The 21,281-nt window shown below is 46.8% G+C and overlaps 1 protein-coding gene and 1 long non-coding RNA gene across 2 annotated transcripts; one reads left to right on the top strand and one right to left on the bottom strand.

Moving 5' to 3' along the window:
• Nucleotides 1-4,160: 4,160 nt before the first annotated feature.
• On the top strand, nt 4,161-4,893 carry LOC117840234 (small ribosomal subunit protein eS17x). Its single transcript, XM_034720703.2, has one exon. It carries the CDS (start codon nt 4,282-4,284, stop codon nt 4,708-4,710), a length of 429 nt encoding a protein of 142 aa, XP_034576594.1. The 5' UTR covers nt 4,161-4,281; the 3' UTR covers nt 4,711-4,893.
• Nucleotides 4,894-7,429: 2,536 nt separating this feature from the next.
• LOC117840233 (uncharacterized) lies at nt 7,430-8,792 on the bottom strand. Its single transcript, XR_011897135.1, has 2 exons — nt 7,938-8,792; nt 7,430-7,696 (listed from the first exon to the last, which is right to left on the bottom strand). It is a non-coding gene; the product is annotated as an uncharacterized lncRNA (long non-coding RNA).
• Between the last annotated feature and the right edge of the window lie 12,489 nt (nt 8,793-21,281).

A 21,281-nucleotide genomic window follows, 5' to 3' on the forward strand; every position in this document is an offset into this window, starting at 1 on the left:
ATATTTATGTTGGCCATCGTTCTCCTCCACTAGTAATGTAGGACTAAAGGTTTGCACCAATCCAACCACTTGTTCATGCCCACACGACCTTTGAGATTTATTTGGAATTTCTGAAATTGCAATGGGCCAAGCTCATTATTTCATCAATCCCCCACCAGATCTCAAATGTCCATAAGAGATTTTGCCTGTTTCTCATTGCTGTTTATATACCAGCGTTTCAGTAAGGACTGTTAAGTTGAGCTCTTACCTAGAGCTTCAAGCTACATTCATCCACAACTTGACAATGGACTAAGCCTTGAATTGCAAGTTTTGTGCAGACAAGTTTCACTCAAAGTCGGAACTAATACCTGGCTACCAGTAGCCTACCCCGCGGGTGGAGCATATTCGTCATACTCCTTGGTCTCTTCATGAGATTACTAGAGATCACCCACGTCTCATAGACTGTGATGTTCTACAGTCGGGCTCATATAGGTGTGTTCTTTCAAGAATGCTCTGTAGGACAACATCTTCGCTTAATCAAGCTAATAGAAGAACATTAAAGCATATTGCTAACCTTCCTTACAACATTTGAGAGTATTGCATCTTTACATAAAGAGGGTTTAATAATTACTCTCCTCAGTCAAGCGGCAACTTGTTTTTCCCAAATCCTAATTCACGGATCTTTCTCCCAGATCTTTCATATCAAAGTTCTGTGATAGAAAAGACTTAACCTCATTGATCACATCAATGTTTGTGCCAAAGATCAGTATGTCATCCACGTACAAGCATAAAATAACCCCTTCACCCCCACCATGGCGATAGTACACAGATCTATCAGCCTCGTTAATGACAAAAAGCCCGCAGACGTTAAGTTCTGTCAAACTTATCATGCCATTACTTAGGTGCTTGTTTCAGACCATACAAAGACTTCAACAACTTACACACCTTATTTTCTTGACCCTTCAGCACAAATCCGTTAGGATTATCCATATAGATCTCATGATCCAACTCTCCATTTAAAAAAGCTATCTTTACATCCATCTGGTAGACGATAAGACTACGCCCGCACCCTTCGCCCCAGCCCGGCGTGGTGTGGTGTGGCAAGTCAGCGCGCGCGTGTGGAGCTTTCATTCTCTCCCCACACACATAGCTTGGAGAAGTGGAGACAACCTCCATATTTATGTTGACCATCCTTCTCCTGTACTAGCAATGTGGGACTAAAGGTTTGCGCCACTTCAACCACTTGCTCATGCACACATGGACCTTTGAGATTTATTTGGAATTTCTAAAATTGCAATAGACCAAATCCATTATTTCATCATTTTATGTTTCCTGTTTTCATTTTGCCCATCTCGGACGTTAATGTAATGCCTACCGGCAGTGCTCTGCTTGATGCTGCGGGTAGCCTCACGAACGAGTGCTGATCCGGTCTGTAATACGCTTAAACGCTGAACACTGCGCTCTGTTTGCCTTGTTTTTCATTATGAAAAATGGGGCAGGGCTGTTATGCCTGTCCGCTCTAAAAAACTACACAAACCAACCATGTGAAAATAAGCACAAATAACTTCTTGGGAGCCAGCCGGCACAATTGCTTCATCTTTTGACATGGTTGAAGCGCAGTCGTGTGCTTTGTGTAGCCATGGATGTCCCGATCAAAGGTGCTGAACAAATGGCAAAAAAGCACAAGCTCGCATTACTAGGGATGCAATGCAAGTGGTGGCTCCAATTAGGTAGTAGTAAGTCGGCTAGCTAGTTTATTTTTGTCCCACTTCTCCAAATCCGGATTAGTTTATTTCAATGAATTTTGGGTCATTCGATCCAATGACTCGGAGCAAAACAAACTTTGCATACCTGCACATTACCATCAACTAAAGATGTACACGTTTTCAATCTCTATCTAACTATCTCTAGTATTAAAGTGCGGTCGTTTTTTCCAACTGTCGGGTAGTTTTGAAAAAAATCCTTTAACTTTTTTAATCAACCCACTGTCCTCTATCTCTAATATTAAAGTGCGGTCGTTTTTTCCAACTGTCGGGTAGTTTTGAAAAAAAATCCTTTAACTTTTTTAATCAACCCACTATCCTTGGAGTTTTGACGATTTGCAAAAAAAGTACCTTTCTTCCTCGGCTGCGTGCATTTCAAAATTGGACAAGGATGACGATGAGGTTGTGCCGAGAAGCTCGAGGCGATGCTGTAGGCGAGGGCTGCTAGGGCAGGCAGATTCGGCAAAGAGGAGGCCAAGGCGACATGGGGAGGCCATCAGGCCAAGCGGTGTTGTAGGCGACGACGCTCAGGGCAAACGGATCCGGGGAAGAGAAGGCCAAGGTAACGCGGGGAGGTCAGGTGGCGCTGCGGGCGAGGAGCTCGAGTTCCGCCGACCACACGAGGTCCTCTGGCGGGATGAACTCCCCCAATCGGGTGAGCTCCAATGTCAGGACAGATTCCTTTTGCGAGGCGAGCTCCCTCCGTCCCTCGGCAGCCGCGCTTGTGTCGACGCGAACTGGAAAGGATAGCGACGCGGCTGGATAAGATAAGGCATGGGTGAAAGATTTTTACTGCACAGGCGGAAGGAGTTGAGGTGCGACGCAACATGTATAAAAATATAAGCATGACGCCATTAAAAGGAAAAAGAATAGCAAAAATATAGGCATGACGCCATTAAAAGGAAAAAGAATAGCACGGAGTTTCAGTGGATTAACTGTGTTAATTCATCTCTGAACCAAAAGGATAAGAATGGACTAATCTCCCAATCAAATACAAAAGTCAGTCAGTGCAAGAAAGTAGTGGCTCTATTATTCAATACCGTTATGATAATATCTCTCTAATGACGAGGGATCGACTCATGTACCGGTGACTTGAGGATACAATAAAGTCATTTAGAGCTTAAAAAGACAAAAAGACAATTGTGAGCCGGTCATGTATTTTAATTTTTATGCCATGAAATTCAAAAGCAAAGCAAGACATACTACCACACGAGAATAGCATCGTGTACCACCTATGCCTACGTGGGTCGGCTATTAGAATCAGAAGTAGATTTTGCGAGCGACACATGCAGAGAAGAGTTGATATGAGTCACCCGCGCATTGCATGCTATTTGGGTTGAACAATAGGACTACGACGACTACGGCTTTTAGAGTATGACGTTACACTTAGATAAGCTCGTCGGGCCAGTGACATGTCACACAAAATTCTCATCAATTTAGACCAGAGACTAAAATTAGAGATAAGATCATATGATAGATCCTAAATAGTATATAACATTTACCTGTAATAACACACGGGCATATTTGCTACTTAACACTAAAATTGCAAGCGTGTGATTTAGCAATATAGGAGAGAGCGGCCAAACGGGAGGAACGGGGAAGAATATTTAGGGTGGGTTTGGTTGTATGCACCACATGATGCATGCATGGATGATCATGTATGGTGGGGTTCAACCAATTTGCTTGTACCATATGGTTCGTTCCTACTAGTAGAATAATAAATTAAGTGGGATGGCTTCATCATGAGTTGGTACAATTCACCCAACCAAATAAAATAATCATTACTCCCTACGTTCCAAATGGTAGGTCATTTTGACTTTTGCAGGTTCATAGATATTATTATGCACCTAGATATACACTATATCTAGATGCACAGTACTATCTATGAACTTAGAAAAGCTAAAACGACCTACGATTTGGAATGGAAGGAGTATTATTTTGAACCATTTCATATATAAATCAAACGGTACAAGCAACCAAATACATCCTTAGTAGACAACGATAGGTACCCCATCATCACATATTAAACATCTTAAAGATGGTCTTAGCTAAAATGACACTTACGATGGGAAGTTTGATTTCATAACACTTCCTCATTTTTAATATAATTTCGTTTTCTTTTCCATTGAAACTAATGTTTAGCGTGCCAAAACAGCAATTTTCTTAGCTTTGACGAGCTCTAAACGATTCCAGTCAACAGAATGGACTTGTACTGTTGTACACTTGTACACACAAAGCATGACGAAAAGAATACCGACTGAATAACAGAACAAACAGACTGGCCCAAAGAGAGGAGATTCCGGACATGCACAATAAGCGAGGCCCAATATCAGCCCATTCATTATCATCCGCCCGTCTCGAACGAGCGGCTGAGATCTCCCTCCCTACTGCGAAACCCTAGCCCCCCACACGGCCGCCTCCCTTGTAAACTCCCATCTCTCGCCTCCCCAGAACACTTGCTCTATTCCTCGCCCCCCGCCGCCGCCACAAACCAGCGCATAGCCGTCGCCGGAGGAGGAAGGAGCCACAGCCAGCAGCCATGGGTCGCGTCCGTACCAAGACCGTGAAGAAGACCTCCAGGCAGGTGATCGAGAAGTACTACTCCCGCATGACCCTCGACTTCCACACCAACAAGAAGGTGCTGGAGGAGGTCTCGATCCTGCCCTCGAAGCGCCTCCGCAACAAGGTGGCCGGCTTCACCACCCACCTGATGCGCCGCATCCAGCGCGGCCCGGTCCGCGGCATCTCGCTCAAGCTGCAGGAGGAGGAGCGCGAGCGCCGCATGGACTTCGTCCCGGAGAAGTCGGCGCTCGAGGTCGACCAGATCCGCGTCGACAAGGAGACCATGGAGATGCTCGCGGCCCTCGGCATGGCCGACCTCCCCGGCGTTGAGCTCCAGCCTGAGAACTCCAACGCCCCCGCCTTCGGCCGTCCGCAGTACGGTGGTCCCCGTCGTGACCGCGTCTAGGCTTCCGCGGGTCGCACTGGTTGCCTACATCTATGGTGATCTATGGTTTACTTCTGTGGCGATTAAGCTTTGGACCTATCTTTTATGTAAATCGGTCTGGTTGCGTGTGATGGACATCAGATTTATATTCTCGCGCTTTTGAAATCTTAAGCTATTTTATAAAGTACAATGAGACTTGCTACATTTTATGCTCTTTGGTTGCTTGTCAGCTTGAATATTTTGTTATGCGCAATAGAAGTATAGGTGCTTTTGCCATGGAAAATCGTTATTTTGTATCTTTTAGATCTAGAAACACATTTTGCTGTTGCTGTTAGGCCCATTTGCGACAAATTGAGATTAAATTTGTTCAATTTCAGTTGTTCATTATACAGAACATAGATGTCTATATGTAGTTGTTAGCCAGGATCATTAGTGATATGGATGGATGGGTTCTTATCAATTCAACAATACTTGGTATACATCTAAAATGTAAATTGTCTGTTTTTGTTTACAACATTAAGCATGTTATAGGAACTTCTTACATTATGTTCTGGCAATTGCATTTTCACTTGCATCTTTGCCCAATGGGTGAACTCCATATTGTCGGCAATGTCTTCTTTTTGCTGCTTTGTTTCTTGGATAGGATACTTAGTTTGTGTCAAGCTAATAATTAAATTAACTTGTTGGTCATAAACTCAGTAGTAAGAATGAAATCTTCCTGTGGTTGTTTGTTAGTACACCACTAATTCAAGAGGTACAATTTTCTTTGCATACAACAGTGTTGAGTTGGTTTGACATGCAAAGTTTGCATGCAGCTATGCTTTCCTTTGTTCTTTTGTAATTGTTTTCTAGGATATGTACTTGTTTGAATTAGTCAGTTTAGAAGACATTGTTGCTTATTAATGTGTTGATGTTACATTCGCTAGTACAGAAACATCTGCGGATAATTGATATTGCATTGGTAGAATATTGCTTATGTTTTATGAATATTGTTCATATTCGATGCTTTTCATCCAGAATTGAATTTTGTGCTGTCGATATTTTTGTTGTGTGGTGTGGGTTGATGTTCACAGTAGCTGCTGTCATTATAATTAAACTGGATCCGTTTTCATTGTTGATAGTAGCAATTAATTCTGTGTATGTTGCACTTCCTCAAAAAAATCTGTGTATATTGCTGGTGGAATTATCCGGTGCCTATATTTTCTGTGTATGTTTCCTTTGCTTGATGCCATATAATCGCATGGGGTTAGTTCGACACAGTTTTATGAACACTGAAAAATATTCGGTTTTCCCAAGCATGTTTTGCATACATTATTGCTTCGAATTGTTGTGCAATGACTAGAACAAACTTAACAAAATTTATTGTGTTTGCCTTTGAGGAATCTGTACGTTGAAATACCAGCTCCTGCTATATGTGATCTATGTTGAGTATGATGTAAATCTGTGTCTTGGTCTAAGGAGTGAAGAAATCATGTTTGTTGCTGGCATTCCCTTAGAATTCTGGGGTTTATTTCTTGCCAGCGACAATGCTCCCTCGATTTTGCTCATTATATTGTGACATGGGCGATGCTTGTGCGCTGCGTGTTTGTGATTAGGAACTGGAGCTGGATCATTTGGGTCTTGTGTGTAGCTCTTGGATTCTGCCGAAATGTAAGCCTATTTGCAAGTCCGGCAGCATCAGAATGTAAGAGTCGAGCTGTGTCTGGCTCTTGTTTGAATACCTGAAGTTGTATCCAACCAATGAGGACCAATTATAACGCTATGATCAGCATAGTTTTACCGCGCTACGTGACTCTTATGGATGAACTCCGAACTTTACCCACATGGTTCGTCCGTTCTTTCATTCTTCTGTGTAGTAACTTTCTGCACTAACCGGTTGCGCAGACCTGTAGATTGACACAAAGAAAAAACTGGATCTATGCCATTATAATTTTCACATTTCCGAGCCACGCAACTACTGTACAAGTCAACATATGTCATTTTCTACGTCTTTTGGACCATTGGACCCACGCACAGGTCGCCGTATTTTTGTATAGACTAGAATACCCTCCTACAACTCTATCTCCATCTCACTTACGTGTGGGTCCCACGCATCATCTCCTTCCTCCCTCCTTCCCACCTCCGCCTCCCTACCACCGGCACACCTCCCCTTTCCCTCTCCTTCTGCACCTGGGCCATGGAGCCACCGGCGCCGGAGCTCGCGCTCACCCGCGCTGGAGCTCGAGCCCGCGGTGGTGCATTTGGGCGACGAAGCTTGGCGGCGGCGCTTGACTCCGGCGAGCTCAAGATGCGGCTTCGGTCCATGGGTCAAGACAAGGACGGGGTAGATGGGAGGAAGGAGAGGCGGAGGTCATGCCATGCCGCAGCAGGGTGCAGGGAACCCACCATCCACCGTCCACCAGGCCTCGCCGTGGGTGCCGTTGCCTGGCCGCCGCCGTCCATCCTCCCATAGCTGTCGCCTGTGTTATTTGGGGCAATACTGAAGTACTGTGGTCTGCACGTGGGCTCAAAGGTGATCCGAGCGTAGAAAATGGCATGGTTCAAATTACGCGAGAATTGTAACGGCGTGATTCCTATATCGCGAACAGTAGTGGCGTGGCTAAAAAAAGTAAAAGTTATAATCACGGGCAAGCTAAACTGTGTCAAAACTTCGAGTTAAGATAGCTTTGTGGTTAGAGTTGGAAAACAATGTGTTCATGTTCAGCACATAGCTTAAAAAAAGGGATTATCTCGCAAAAGAAAAAAAAATGGAGAATGTATCACACTTCTTTTTCCTTACGGGAAATCACACACTGTTTTTCATCAGAAAGCAAACCGGATACCTCATACCAACCTTCTGCTCTTTCTAGCGCCCACGGTAGGTTCCACTAGAATGGTTGCACTTGCACATTGACAATTCGAACACAACATTAATGTAAACTGGCTTGAAGCTTGTTGGGTTCAGGCGTTCAGCACAAGATGAAGTGCAAGTGCCACACTGCCACCATAGGGATTCAGTTGCAGGAACCTGCTAATTAAGTGAATCGGTGAGAAGAAAAACATCTCAGAGTAGAAGTGAAGAAAGACGTAAGACAATAAATTTACTGTGATTGCTAATGACTTTATTGGAATAAGACCTCTGGCTATTTGGTAATCTACTTATATCGACAGTTCACTACTATTTTGGCCGAAGAAACAAACCACAAGATATTTTGAGTGATACTTGATGCCTGATTGGTATGCATTCCATGTTCTGTTACGGTACATACCTGATACCAGCCATATCCACAGCAGTGAAAAAGTGAGCAGTGTAGGAGCTGAGAAGCCACAAATATTCCGATGGAAAAATGGATTACTCCTCGTTTCCAGCAGACAGCAGTGTTATGAGCTGATATTAGCATGATGTAACTTACTCAAAAGTACAAAACAAACAGAAAAACAGAGCATGCGCTATGAGGAGTATAAGGTACATGTTGCATGAAAAATAAATAAACCACAGGATATAAATTCAATCGGGAAAGTGGAAACAGGTTGAATAGTTCTTCACATACAAGAAATTATGTTACATTCAACCACCTGAATCAAAATATAGAACACAATTTTTTTGTGATGTGTGACCATCAACATAATATGGTGCAAACATGAGGTAAAGAATACAAGAAATGTACCTTCTCATGGCATAGTTTTTCTCCATAAAAACTGTTAGAGTATACGTATGAGAATGAGGCCTCGTTTGATAGGGCTGCGGCTGTGGCTGAAACGGTTGTGGCTGTGGCTTCTTTGGTGAAATATTTTTTTTGCTTCGACTTGTCTGGATGAAAAAACGTTTGGTAAAATGGTTTCTCCTAACTGTGTAATATGGATAAAAATGTGAAGTGCTCATAATACCCTTTTTTTTCCTTTTCCCCCCTTTTCTTCTTAATTCTTTTTTCCTTCGCTTTTATTCTCGTCTTATCCATTCTCTCTTTCTCCTCCATGCCTGCCGCCTCGCCTCTGCCGCACTTGGACACCACCTCAGCTCCCGGCCTCCCGCCGCCGGCTCACCCCCGGCCCCCGCCGCCAGCTCACCCCCGCCTCACCCCCGACCCCCGCCGCCAGCTCACCCCCGCCTCACCCCGACCCCCGTCGCCTCCTACCGTCGGCTCCCGTTCTCCTCCCGGCCTCCCATCGCCGGCTCACCCCCAGCCCCTGCCGCCACGCCTGCTGGTCTCCCGCCGCCGAACCGCCCCCACCTCCAGCGGTCCTCGCCGGCTGCCTCCACCTCCGGCCATCTCCGGTTCCGTCCCCCATCTCCAGCTCCCGACCTTCCACCGCTGCGCCGCCATGCCTCCCGCCGCCGGCCCACCCTCGCCACCTACCGCGCCTCCGGTCCTCGTCGTCGGCCAGCTCCACCCGAGCTCCACCCGCGGGCCCTTCTCACAAGGGCAAGTGGGGAAACAAGGAGGAGAAGCCGGAGGGAGCCAATGTTTTTGGCTCCCTCCCCACCGAACGGCTCCAGTCATCGGGATTTTAAGGGCTTCTTTCTTGAAGCCGTTTTCCAATCAATCGTTTGGTAGGGCTTCATCAAAAGTTGGTGGAGAAGCACTTGGAGAAGTCCTACCAAACGGGGCCAAACTGTTGGAGGGCTAATACATTTGTGTTGATTTGGATATTTTAATATTTTAGATCACGATCGCTGGGTTCGGCCGGTGGAGATTGATTTGTTCGATCGATCTCTGAGGGGATCTGATTTGTTTGTTTTCCTACCCAGTGGTCCAAAACGAGATTACCACATGACGTTTTCTTTCCAAGGGATTTAGCCATGTTCCTCAGGTAGTTATTGTCGAGAGATGACGCTAGCTTCGCTTTCCATCCATTTCCCGACGGGTACACACTGCTACAGCTTGAATCAGAGCTCCCGCCGGCCTTCACCACGCCGGCTAGGTGCGCTAGCTGAAGGTCTGATCTACACAACTGATCAGTGCCATCTCCATTGCTTAGCAGTAGTACACACGGCATGCACATCCACATTATGACTTTCATCGGGGGATCAAAGGTGGGGAAGGTGTGAGTTCACACTTCACAGAGAGACAGATGTGTCAGAGGGAGGAAGCAAATTACCTATACAGCATATATGAAGGCTCTCACCACACGTGACACGTGCAGAGAAAAAATGGCACCGAAAGCATGTTCGCCTGTTGGCACCGAGTTTCCGAAAATGGAAATACATTTACACGCTGTGAAAAGAGATTTTAGATGGGGAAAGCTCGAGTATTTTCCTGGCTCCCTACACTCGAATTTTTCCTTCCCCCCAGCTCTCACCTTCTTCTCTAGCTCCGCGTGCCCGATAAGCTCCGACGGGCTTTTAGGGTTCGGGGTTTTGGGGAGGGGGCGTACCTGTCTCTGGCGAACCTAGAGGGAGCTCCGGGCGGCAAAGTAGCCGGCGGTGGTGGCGGTTCGAGCCAGCGGGGCGGCAAGGCGGCGCGGGCGGCTGGTGGACAGCCGGATGGACCGTGGAAGCGGCGGCGGCGAGCACCGGCGACAAGTTAGCGCGGGAGTGGGCGGGGGAGCCGCCGGAGACGAGGAAGGAGGGCAGGGCGGGGGCGAGAAGCCATGAATAAGCTCGCTGGAGTTGAAAAATGGGGTGCTGGGGGCATTTCCCAGGGCGAGGGCTCATCGACGTTGCTCGCCGGCGTCGGTGGAGGGAGCTATGGGCGCCGGAATGTCCGTTTGTCACAGCGGCGGCGCCCCTGTACGTGCGTGCGTGCTTCCGTCATGAGGAAGACCATGGGCAGAGCATGGTAGGGTTATGAGGTAGGGGATGGACATGAGCCGTTGGATCAGATGGATGGATGGATGGATGGAAATTCGAGTGTGGGCTGGCCCAATAATACTCGAGTGGGCCGTAGACATCCCTTTTTAGATAGGGGGCTGCACCTTCGTTCCTGGAAGCTTCCCTCCGTCGATCGGACATGCGCATAAACTTTGAAACATCGCTTATGGGAACTTGGTGCGCTCAGATCGATCTTGCTTGGAACATGGAGGTTGCGAACTTTTTTTTATATTTTTTAGGATTTTGCATAAATAAATGCAGAAATAGATCTATACCGTCGTACGAGGTTTGGTGGCAGGACGCCTGCCGCGATCACCAAGCTTATTTCGCCACTTGAGATGGCGATAGGTCAGTAGGTTTGGAGTGGCAGCACTTTCCCATGTTGTGGTTTAGTCAGGTTTAGCCGGGTTGAGGATGTTATAGCTGGTTCAAACGGAACTTCCTACAGTCATTGATATTTTTAAAAGTGAAATATGTAGTTCCATTGCAATATGTAACTTCGTAATTTGAGAGAGGTAGATTATTGAAAATGATTTAACTCCCGACCATTAGATACATAGTTGTTTCCAGCGAGATTACAACGGATGCAAACGAAATTTCTGCGGAACATACGAAGAACAACGACTCTAGGGTGAACAACTAATTATACATTGCAGTGGCATATGCGGCACGGATGCTAGCCGTTGCTAAACCTAGCATGCCTTAGGTAATTGAAATAGCTGGGGAAAGAGCCATGTCTACTTCCTAATAGAACTGGCTCTGCGAGGACTGTGATGGCCCAGCTCCATAGTAGCCAGCACCCTAAGAGGATGGTGGAGATAGGGGGCGATCCTTATTGTGGTGGTAGGGGCACTTGCACTATGAATCGGTGCAAATCAAGATACCTGCAATGTCAACCGCCCAAGGATTCGCGACAATTTTGGACTGAAGATCCTCAACCTTACGCTCCAAGTCCAAGATCTTGCTTCAGGTAGTGTATGTACTCCTGGGATGGCTTAGGAAATGGTGGATTGACCCAGTTGGCGTAGCAGCAGTTACCTTCATTGAAATAGCTTTGAACATGATGTTACTTTGAAGGATGAGAAGTTTAGGAAGAGTAATGAAGTAATAACTTTACTCACCAACCTATACGAGCATCAAAAGAAACGGCGACTTCCATCACCGTAGCCGTCATAGAGCTGGACGACACAAGCCACGCCATCGTGACACATTGGCCACGTATCGTGGAGGTCGTCATAAGGCCTAAGACAATTTGGAGGGGCATAGTTAGCCCTGTCCTCCAGAGGGAACTTGTCGAGGGGTGCCTCGTACTCCGTTGGGCCAAAAGAACCTGACCAAGTGATGGTTGGAATAAGAGCACCCCTCCTCTTCCCCTCCTCCCACGACCTCTCCCTCTTGCAGATGCCATAGTTTTTACCCGTGCTCAGTGGCGCCAAAGGATATGGGAGTGTTACTCGTGCTCAGTTGCGTGGAAGGATTTGGGAGAGGGGGGTTCAATATAAAGAGTGCTGAGATGAAGACGCGCTGCACCCCCATGTGTTCAGTACGCCGTCGTGTTCAATCATCCTGAGAAATGGTACATATAGCCTTTGCAGGTGCATGGACGTAGGTGTAAGTGTGGAGTCCCATCTACCTAAGAAGGCTTCACATTCAGGGTCCTTGCAGTCTACAATATAGCCTTTTCAGTGAGGGTTCATGAAAAACGATGTATAGTGTAGGCTTTTCAGTGAGGGGTCACGTCAACAGTGAAACCACTATTTGAATAGTGTACTTGCCGCAGAGTAGTGTAATTAAATAGTGTGGAATTTGAGTACTCGATAAAAGAAGATGAAATGTTATAATAGTATGAGCAACAATACAAGCAACAGTACAATGGCATCCGAGGCGCCCAACATGACAAATCTAAAAGAACACCTTTGCTAGAATAGAATGCCTTAGGTAATGTAAATCGGTAGAGGACAAGTAACGGTCTACTAGGTGAAGTGGTGAAGTTTCCCCTTGCTCAATGTTGTGGAGGAAGATTCTACCTCCTGCTGCTTCATCTTATTCTGTCGTTCTTCTTCCTGGAGGAGCTGCGTCTGATGAGTTTTTGTTCACGCCAGATTTTGACACGTATGGGATCGGCATCAAGGGAAGAAAGGAATAGCCGATGCGGCAGATTAAAAGGTCACAACTGGGAATCAGCCGATTGGTGCTACAGTTGGGAATCGGCCGATTGGCGCTATAGTATTTTGGCGGACGGAGTTGGTAGAGATCGGCCGATTGGAAGGCTGGAGCGGTTGGGCCAATATGGGCTTAAAGTGGATCAAACAAAAAATAAAGGGAAAGTTTGGCACGTGGGGGTATAATAACCAACTCCGATACGAGTTGTGTTTGTAAATATTCGTTTTCGTTTAAAACTAGAGATAGATCCTAGTCGGTTAGGAAATTGGTTGTAACAGGCTATAAATCGCCATCTTTAGAGATTTGTAAAAAACACATCAATCAATACAAACAATCTACTTTTTCATTGTACTTTACTTTCAAGGCGGTGACTTTGCCAATACTTCTTTTTCTTTCACGAGTTCGTACGGGTTGGCAGGACTGCATCGACACGATCTCCAGCCGATTCTGTAAGTTCCGTTTATCAAATAATATCTAAGCTTTAACTTCAGGCGTATCGCTGTCGTTTCATTTGGATTTATTCACCAGTTATCGATATTTACTAGAATTATAGGTTTTATCTATTGTTCTAGTTTTATCACCAGTTATCCAGCTTGAGGTTTGAACTATCGGCTTTATTATCGCTATTCCTGTTCATCATTATATAGCCGATTAGATCTATTTCAAGTGTTGCATTTGTAGCGTTATTTAACCTACTTTGGTAATTTCTTCATAATCGTTACATGATTATCGGCTATCCTATAGCTGGTCATCTTCATAGCAAATCGGTCGATTCGCTGATACGCTTTTCGAGATAGATCGAAACTTCAGCCGATCGAAACTCCTGGAATTTAATACGTTTCTTTCCTTGTCAATCAACAGGTCAGATTGACTGGCACGCCGCGCGAACCGCACCGGGGGGATCACCCGTACAGGAGCTAAGCAGATTCTCCCGGGTCGTGTGTCCGACGCTGAAGGCCATCGGCCGATTTTTAGCGCCAACACACTTTTGGCACGCTCGGTGGGACAACTTCAACACCCAACATGTAGAAAGCTACCGAAATCTCCGAAGCCAACGTCATCGAGGTGACGAAAGCAGATCTCAAGGACGACCATTAAGAAGAACTGACAAGGCACATGGAACAATACAGGAAGACATGCTTGCAATCTTTCAGTCGTACTAGAAGCAGGGAGACCGTCAAGAAAGCTTCTTTTCCAACTCCCCGCCAGATTACCGTTGCTGAGGACTCGGGCAAGATGTCCGATATGATTCAACAGTCCGTCTATCAGGCTTTTATCGACCAATCCCCGGTGAAGACCAACACGGTGTACAATGTCGTCATCAGTTCCCTGGCCAACGGGGTAGCTCAAGGATATCAGGGGCCAGCGTACGCCCCACCCATTGTAACCCCAGTCAGGAGCTTACCAGGCACATCTCACTCAGCTCATCAGCCGACACAGACACAACCTGGAGGACACAACACTTCACTGCCTTCGATGCCTCCAGGGTACAACGGTGCGCCGTGTTTTCAAACACAGGCACCACCTCAGCCTGCCTAGATTTCCTCTGTGCAATCATTGCCCTCGAACTCAGTGCCTTGGGGGGCACCAGTAACGGTGGCTACTCTAGATCAATCGGCCGGTATTGGAGGCTCTCCGATCCAGGCACCATTCCAATCGGCCATCCTGCCGACGGTCCCACAATATCAACCAACCACGTCAGAAATCGGCCGGGGGGCAGATGCGATAGAAGCACTCAGAAGTGCGGCACCTATGATGCTGTACAATGGGACGACCGATTCTCTACGCCACCAACTGTCAACTGCATAGCCGGCCACACTGCCGCAGAATCCACCCCACGCCTTGATCCATCACCCGGTCATCCCACCGCCGATCCACCAACATGTGCTGACCCCTCAACCAGTTGTTCATCAGCAGCAAGTGGATTGGACAGCAAGGATAGCGGAGGTAATTCAAGATCAATTCGGGTTGAAGCTGAAGGTACAAACCTACATGTACAGAACGCCATACCCACCTACCTACGATCTACTGCCGTTTCCCCATCGGTACAATGTTCCTAACTTCACCAAGTTTTTGGGACTAGACGACACCTCAACTGTGGAGCACATAAACAGATTCACCATCCAGTGCGGGGAGGCCACCACACAAGATGCTCTGCGGGTACGTCTGTTCTCGTCGTCTCTGTCCGGGTGGGCTTTCCAATGGTTCACTATGCTGCCACCCAATTCCATCGTTACTTGGGGCCGATCTGGAAAAGCAATTCCACAAGTACTTCTACGAGGGAGTCCACAAGATGAAGCTTTCAGATCTGACCAGCCTCAGGCAGAGGAGCAACGAGCCAGTGACCAATTATGTATAGAGGTTCAGAGAGGTCAGAAAAAAGTGCTACACCCTAGTCCTGACCGACGTGCAGCTGGCCGATATCGCCTTCCAAGGTCTCCTACCGCATATCAAAGAAAAGTACGCTTCCCAGGAGTTCGAAAGCTTGAGTCAGATCGTTTACCGATTGGCCGGCCAAGAAGTACGCCCTTTTGATCAGCGGAGAAATTTTCAGAAAAAGGTGGCGTACTTGGAGAGATCTGAATCTGACGAAGAAGCAAAAATCGGCCTAGCAGAATGGGTCAAAGGGAAAAAGCCGATATCATGCCCGTTCGGGAAGAAGGAACCAGAAGCGTTCAGTTTTGACACGTCAAAGGCTGACAAGTTCTTCGATTTACTTCTCCAAGAGGGGCAGATCAAGCTCTCACCTTACCACACCATTCCATCGGCCGAGCAACTCAAGAAGATGAAGTATTGCAAATGGCACAATGCCACGTCCCACGACACAAACGAGTGCAAAATCTTCCGTTAGCAGATACAGTCGCCATTGAGCAAGGCAGACTCAAATTCGAGGTCCCGACGAAACCAGTAAAGTCGATGAAGATCGATCAACACCCTTTTCCCACTAACATGGTTGACATAGGAAAGAACGCACTCCAAACCAAGGTGCTGACCTCAGAATCGGCTAAGAGAAACGGCGCCATGGACACCAGAAATCAGGCTACGGTTGAAGATGTCAAAGGGAAAAGATGGGTTGAAGATGAAGGCGAAAGAACGGAAAGACCGTGTAGACCTATCACCTCCCAATTCTTGCTCAACAAGTACCATCGATAGCAGGAAAGTTCGAGACACCAAGAAGAAATGATGCGCTGACACGAAGATCACTGGCGGTGCCCGTTCTTCATCCACTGCTGGGAAAATAACCTCAGGTTGCCATCGGCCGATAATTGCCCGGAGTGCAGCGGTCCATATCATGACATTCGCCCGTTCAAGAGGTCTCAGCAGAAACTGGCGCGAGCAAGAGGATTGACGCCTTTCAGTGCGTGATCGGCTGGGGGGCAGAATTGACCGGTATGATCGGCCAAGGGGCAGGCTTGAACAGTATGATCGGCCAGGGGGTAGGATTGACCAGCACAAGCGACTGGGGGCAGAACCAGCGCAGACGATCGGCTAGAGGAGGTGGCCGACGCAAAGGTGTCAGATGAAAACCCCCCTAGGACGGGAACCAGACTGGGAGCGCGCCAGACTGCCGGTCAAACCGGTGAACCCCAGGTGGTGCTTTGCTGGATTGACCTAATCCCAAAAATGAAGGATCCAACGTCTGCGCCAGTGGGAACAACAAGAAGAAGAGCAGAGGTAGATGCTGGACAAGAAAGATGACAGGTCTCGAGTCTGGCGCCCCAAAAGAAACAACAATGAAGAAGGCGACAAACAGGAATCGGCAGCTGATGTCAGCATGGTGTTCATCTTGTTGATGGAGTTCATGGCTCCCGCCGATCGAGACGACACGACGAGGATGGAGGAACAGATGATGCAATTGGCTTTGGAGCCAATGACAACCACTTTTGAGAAACCCGAAGATGAAAAACGGCAACACCTCAAGGCCCTATTCCTCAAAGGACACGTCAACGGTCGACTTGTCACCAGGTTACTAGTAGATGGAGGCACTGCAGTCAACATCATACCGTATGCCATGTTCCGGAAGTTGGGCAAAAGCAATGAGGATCTGACCAAGACGGACATGATGCTCAAAGACTTCGAAGGCAACGTGTCTCCCGCCCGTGGGGTGCTCTGCGTTGACCCTACCATCGGCAGTAAGACCCTTCCTACTACTTTATTTATTATTAATAGCAAAGGGTCCTACAACATGTTGCTCGGTCGCGATTGGATGCACGCGAATTGCTGCGTCCCGTCAACAATGCACCAATGCCTCGTACAATGGGTCGGCGACAACATCGAGATAGTCACCGCTGATTCCGCCTACAGTATTGCTGCGGCCGATACACAACTGTGGAGCTGCGAGCACATCAAGTGCATATCCGGTAGAACTTGGGACACCGATTTTCTCAGAGTGTCCGATTTTAGACTACAGCCGATCCGAGCAGTCGGCTCTGAAGATTTAGATTAAATGGATCAATTCGTCCGAGAAAATGGGAAGCTGGGATACGGGTTTACGTCGGCCGATTCGTTGGAGATGGTAGATTTAGGTGATGGCACCAAACCAAGGCCGACGTACATTAGTGCTAACCTGGATCCCGAGTACAAGTGTAAATTGACAAATTTATTAAAAGAATTTAAAGATTGTTTTGCTTGGGAATACCATGAGATGCCTGGCCTAGACCGGTCCATTGTTGAACACCGGTTGCCTATAAAACCAGGATATCGGCCGTATCAGCAGCCCGCACGATGATGCAATGCTAAAATTCTACCTGATATAAAGGCCGAGATTACAAGACTGATTGAAGCGAAATTTATTCGACAGTGCCGTTACGCCGAGTGGATCTCTAATATTGTACCCGTATACAAGAAAAATGGAAAGCTGCGCGTATGCATTGACTTTAGGAACCTTAATCAGGCCATGCCGATGGATGGGTATCCAATGCCGACAGCTGATGTATTGATAGATGCCGCCGCGAGACATAAAGTCATCAGTTTCATGGATGGTAATGTTGGTTACAATCAAATATTAATGGCCGAAGAAGATATTTTGAAAACAGCTTTCAGGTGTCCGGGCCACCTCGGTTTATTCGAGTGGGTAGTAATGACCTTTGGATTAAAGAACACCGGCGCCACATATCAACGGGCCATGAATTAAATATTTCACAAGCTTATTGGCGCACTCGTGGAAATCTACATCAATGACGTCGTGGTCAAGTCAAAAGGACATAAAGAACATCTGGCCGACTTGCGAGAGGTGTTGGAGTGCACGAGGAAGCATGGTTTGAAAATGAACCCGAACAAGTGCACATTCGGCGTGTCAGCTGGACAATTCCTAGGATTCATGGTACACGTGCACGGAATAGAAGTCAAATGGAAGATCATAGCCACCATCAATAAGGTTGTAGCCCCACAGAATAAAATTGAGCTGCAATCCCTAATCGACAAAGTCAACTTCATCAGAAGATTTATATCCAATTTGTCTGGACGTATTCAAGCTTTCACTCCTTTGTTGAAGTTGAAACCCGATCAGGAATTCGTGTGGGGAGAAGAACAGCGAAAAGCGTTGGAAGACATCAAGCAATATATGATTTCGCCACCTGTATTAGTCCCGCCGCAAGCTAACAAGCCGTTCAGACTATGCTTATCGGCCGATGAACGGGCTATCAGATCGACACTAGTACAGGAGTTTGAAGGAAAAGAACGGGTAATATATTATGTTAGCAGAAGACTTCTGAACGTCGAGACAAGATATTCCCCGATAGAACGGCTATGCCTATGTCTTTATTTCTCATGCACCAAGCTCAGGCACTACCTATTATCGGCAGAATGCATAGTCTTGTGCAAAGATGACATAGTAAATTACATGCTGTCGTTGCCAATTTTGAAAGGACGAATTGGAAAGTGGATCCAAGCTCTATGAGAGTTTGACCTAAGGTACGAATCGGCCAAAGCTGTTAAAGGTCAAGTCATGGCCGATTTCGTAGCTCAGCATTGTGGACCAGAAGTCGCTGTCGTGGAACCAGTTCCATGGACTCTATACTTTGATGGTTCTTCGTGTGGGGCCGGGTCAGGTATCGGCATCGTCCTCATATCGTCTCGGGGGGCAAGTTATGATTTCTCTCTGCCGATAGAAGCATCCGCAACCAATAACCAGGCGGAATACCGAGCTGTCCTGAAAGGTATTCAATTATTGGGAGAGATCAAAGCCGATGCTGTGGAAATTTTTGGGGACTCCATGCTCATCGTAGACCAATTAATGGGGAGATTTGAATGTAAAGATGACATTTTAAGGATTTACTACGAAGATTGCCTCCAGCTTTTAAAAGAATTCAAGTCCACGGTTATTGAGCATATTCCCAGAAACTATAATGAAGAGGCCAACAGGCTTGCCCAACACGTATCCGAGTATCGGTCGATTCAAGGCGCCATGACTCTGGAACTCGCGACCGATGGTTGGCGAAAGGAGATCGCCGATTACTTGAAAGATCCGTCCAAGCAAGTGGATCGGCGAGTGCGCTTTCAAGCCACAAAGTATGTGCTACTCGAGGATGATGTGTTTTACCGAATGATTGATGGAGTTCTGCTCAAATGTTTGGGAATGGAAGAAGCAAAGATCATGATGGGAGAAATCCACGAAGGTGTGTGCGGAGCTCACCAATTGGCTCATAAGATGAACTGGATGATTAGAAATAACGGGTACTATTGGCCGACGATACTCAAAGACTGCCTTAAGTATTATAAAGGGTGTTAGGACTGTCAAAAGTTTGGCAACGTGCAACGTGCGCCAGCATCGGCTATGAATCTGATAATCAAACCATGGCCGTTTAGGGGTTGGGGAATAGACCTCATCGGATAAATTTATCCTCCATCAAGCAAGGGACACAAGTTTATATTAGTAGCCACTGACTACTTTACCAAATGGGTGGAGGCAATTCCGTTGAAGGCCGTAACATCGGCCGCCATGGTCGATTTCGTAAGAGACTACATTGTTTATCGGTTCGGTATCCCTCAAACCATCACAACTGATCAAGGAACGATGTTCACTTTGGGAGAGTTTGAGGAGTTCACTGCCGATATGGGAATTAAGTTGTTGAATTCTTCTCCGTATTATGCTCAAGCTAACGGCCAAGCCGAATCGTCCAATAAGGGGATAATCAAGTTGATCAAGAGAAAAATAGAGGAACAACCTAAAAAGTGGCACTTATGTTTGACCGAAGCTTTATGGGCTTACAGGATGGCCTGTCACGGGGCCACTAAAATATCTCCTTATCAATTGGTATATGGTCACAAGGTGGTATTGCCTTGGGAATTAAGGACGGGGTCAAGGCGCACATCACTTCAAGATCAGTTGACGGCCGATGACTATTCCCTCCTCATGAAGGGAGAGCTCGACGATTTGGCAAGTCAGCGATTAAGGGCCCTGATCAGCATTGAAGAAAACAAGAAAAGGGTGGCCAGGTGGTACGATAAGAAGGTCAAGGTCAAACAATTCTCCCAAGGAGATTTGGTATGAAAGTTGGTGCTGCCGATAGGGTCTAAGGATCCCAAGTTTGGGAAATGGTCGCCCACTTGGGAAGGGCTGTATAAAATCGGCCGATGTGCTCCGGGAAATGCATATATACTGAAAACTATCGAAGGAGAGGAATTCACGAGAGCCTTGAACGGGAGATATCTGAAAAGATACTATCCTAGTATATGGGTGGATGCGTAACTGAGAATAGGGTGCGTCAATATGACGTGGCCGAATCTTATTGGCTCCTGTTGGTATAGCCGATGCAAAGATAAACATCGCCTTAAGAACGAAACATTCGCCTGATCTGGCCGATTTATTATTCGGTACAAATGACGGGGTACATGGCCGACACGGTACAAGTCGCCCTTAGAACAAAAAGTACCAACTCATTTATTGACCACTCTTTTTCTTAATCTCCCTCTCGACCCGACCTAATTCTATCAAGAGGCGGATGCTCTTTTCCTCAAGGTCCTCCATCACGGCTTCGACCTCGATTTGATGAGGAAGGGGGTGGCTCCTGTCAAGAGGTGGTTGAGACGTTCCCACTGCGGCATCTTCAAGGGCGACTGGACGAGGGAGTGGATGACTCCTTTCAGTTGGCGGCCGCCTGGAGCAATTGGCGTCGATATGGTCCTAGATCTTCTAGACTTCAATGGGAACATGATCCCTGAGTTCTTCACGATGGGCCCTGATTAGATCTTTGTCCGCCTGCGACAATGGTTCATCGGAGTGCATGATCTTGATCGCCCGTTCTAAGTTAGATCTAAGGCGTCTGGGCTGAAAAAATCATCGAACAACTGCTCATAGATAGATTGATCAAAATGTTAGACGAGGGAATAGAGGACGGAGGAAGATTTCGTACATGGTTGACGAAGAAGGAAGAGAACGAAGAAGACGAAGAAGACATCTTGGCGAATAGTTTGATGGTATGAACTACTAGAGGAGGAGAGGACGAGCAATGCGAATGCCTTTGGAAACAATACGTGGCCTCATACTTATAGAAGGAAAAGGGGCGAGAGTTTGGTAAGATGCGTCCTATCAGAGTAAAAGGGGTAATAAATGAAAGGCCGCCACGAAGGACGGTTCAGGATTGGATCCACACGTCAATGGTCAAAAGACATTAATGTTTTTACAGAGCGTCTAGTA

Source organism: Setaria viridis, chromosome 9 (genome assembly GCF_005286985.2).
Source record: "Setaria viridis chromosome 9, Setaria_viridis_v4.0, whole genome shotgun sequence".
Classification (NCBI taxonomy): domain Eukaryota; kingdom Viridiplantae; phylum Streptophyta; class Magnoliopsida; order Poales; family Poaceae; genus Setaria; species Setaria viridis.